The 1,699-nt window shown below is 44.4% G+C and overlaps 1 protein-coding gene across 3 annotated transcripts in view; it reads right to left on the bottom strand.

Annotated features, from left to right (window-relative positions):
- Positions 1-331: 331 nt before the first annotated feature.
- LOC120809418 (cryptochrome-2) overlaps positions 332-1,699 on the bottom strand; it is a 15,240-nt gene continuing 13,872 nt past the window's right edge. For 2 of the 3 annotated variants that reach the window (XM_040163211.2, XM_078097437.1), the window contains exons 12-13: positions 1,303-1,699; positions 332-714 (exon numbers count right to left, since the gene is read on the bottom strand). The exon at positions 1,303-1,699 is cut by the window's right edge and continues 32 nt beyond it. In XM_040163211.2, coding sequence (XP_040019145.2) covers positions 1,310-1,699 — 390 coding nt within the window. In that variant the 3' untranslated portion in view covers positions 332-714; positions 1,303-1,309. The remainder of the gene's footprint in view (positions 715-1,302) is intronic. The other variant, XM_040163212.2, reaches the window with a different exon arrangement.

The following is a 1,699-nucleotide window of genomic DNA, read 5'->3' on the forward strand; positions in this document are numbered from 1 at the left end:
CCTTTTTTAGGATTCGACTTCACAGTCCCACTTGTCTCTACACCAACAGAACAGCGCTCACAGGGGCACTGATATAGGATATACACTGGATAGGGCTGAAAAACATTTCTCAATTATTTAACTACATGACTGTCATAATAACTAATCTATGAAACAATGTTTTTGGCTTTTAGCTTTTAAGATGCGAGGATTCACTAAATAGATATTCAATTATTTTCATACAAAAGTAAACAGAACTAACTAATAAATGACAACCAACTAACATGCCACCAGTTCCATATCCATCAAGTACCTCCAGTTAGTAGGAAATATTGGAAAGAAGGAACAAGCCTTTGTAAAAACCCCTTTATCAAAGCATTAGCAAAGCAGACAGGTTCCGTATTTACATATTCTATATACAACCTCTGATAAATTATATATATATATATATTCCAGTGATCCTCCCCTGGCCTAAAATTAGCACAAGGAAGGGAAATAAGTCCACGCACGGCTTCTGCGCTCTCATTAAGAACCTACATGCTGTATACAGTGTTTCCCCTTGGGGCATTTGAAAATAATTAATTAATTAATTCCATACTTTTTCAGGGTGGGGGGGGGGGGCGCCCTCTGTTATATAATATATATTATATATGAATGCCTTTTGAAAGACTGTTTTGTCTTCATGAGTCCAGTTATCCGAGAGAGATGTTTAAAGATTCTCCTTTTGATCTCCACCTGAAAGAGAAACCATAAAAGTAGTGTAAGAGTGAAATTCTCGTATACACATATTTAGTATTTGGTTGTGTTAAGATGGATGCAAATTGTGAGCTCTAGTCGGCGCTGCCGAGAGGGTAAAGTGAGGAGGATGCCCGAGGGAGGGAGCAACCCTCAGGGAGGGAGCAACGAGGGCTTGGCTGTTTGTTGCTGTTGACGTTTGACTGAACCAACATTAATGTAATGGCGCAGGTGAGGCACCAAAGTTACACACTGGCTTCACTCTGCAGAACAGGACGTACCCGGGATGAAAACACGCAACCGAATCTTTGGTTGTTTGTCCTTTCAATCGAACACAAGCTCAAATGATGCACCGTGCAGACCAGGAATGTATGTGGTTAGTCTGATGTCGACTCACAAGCTACAACTTTTCTTGAGTTAGTGTTGAAGTTTGTTCTGTTGTCAAATTGCCTCATATTTTTTGCTATTTCCATTAGCAGTAACATCCAAACAGCAAGTCGATGTTGTCCTTTTTAACAATTAATGCCCACTGGTAGAGTTGTATGTGTTACATAAGTTCCCTTTAGCATGATTTCTATAGCTGCTCACCTCCCAATCACTGCTGATGTCTGCTGATGTCTTCAAGAGTACCTTCCTCCATTGTCTCCTCATGCGGTTCAACGTCCTCCTCCATCCTCTCCTCCCTTCCTGCTTCCTCTGCTCCCCTTACTTCCTCCTTGCGTCCTCGCTGCCTCTGGTTGCGCCGCACCTTACGAGTGAGGCCTTTCCTCCTCTGCCCCCGACAGGAGGGCTGAGTGGACGGGGACACGTTGGGACATGGGACATGAGCCCCTGTAGACACGGCGGCGGCGGCTATACAGGACTGTGTGCGCGAGCCGGAGGAGCCACTGAGGGTCTGGGATGGGCGGATGTTTGCTGCACCCTCCAGGTCTGGGTATGGGGCAAAGGTGGAGGATGGGTAGACTGTGGAAAAATCTGGAGCTGT

The sequence above is a fragment of the Gasterosteus aculeatus genome, chromosome Y (genome assembly GCF_964276395.1).
Source record: "Gasterosteus aculeatus chromosome Y, fGasAcu3.hap1.1, whole genome shotgun sequence".
In the NCBI taxonomy this organism is placed as follows: Eukaryota; Metazoa; Chordata; class Actinopteri; order Perciformes; family Gasterosteidae; genus Gasterosteus; species Gasterosteus aculeatus.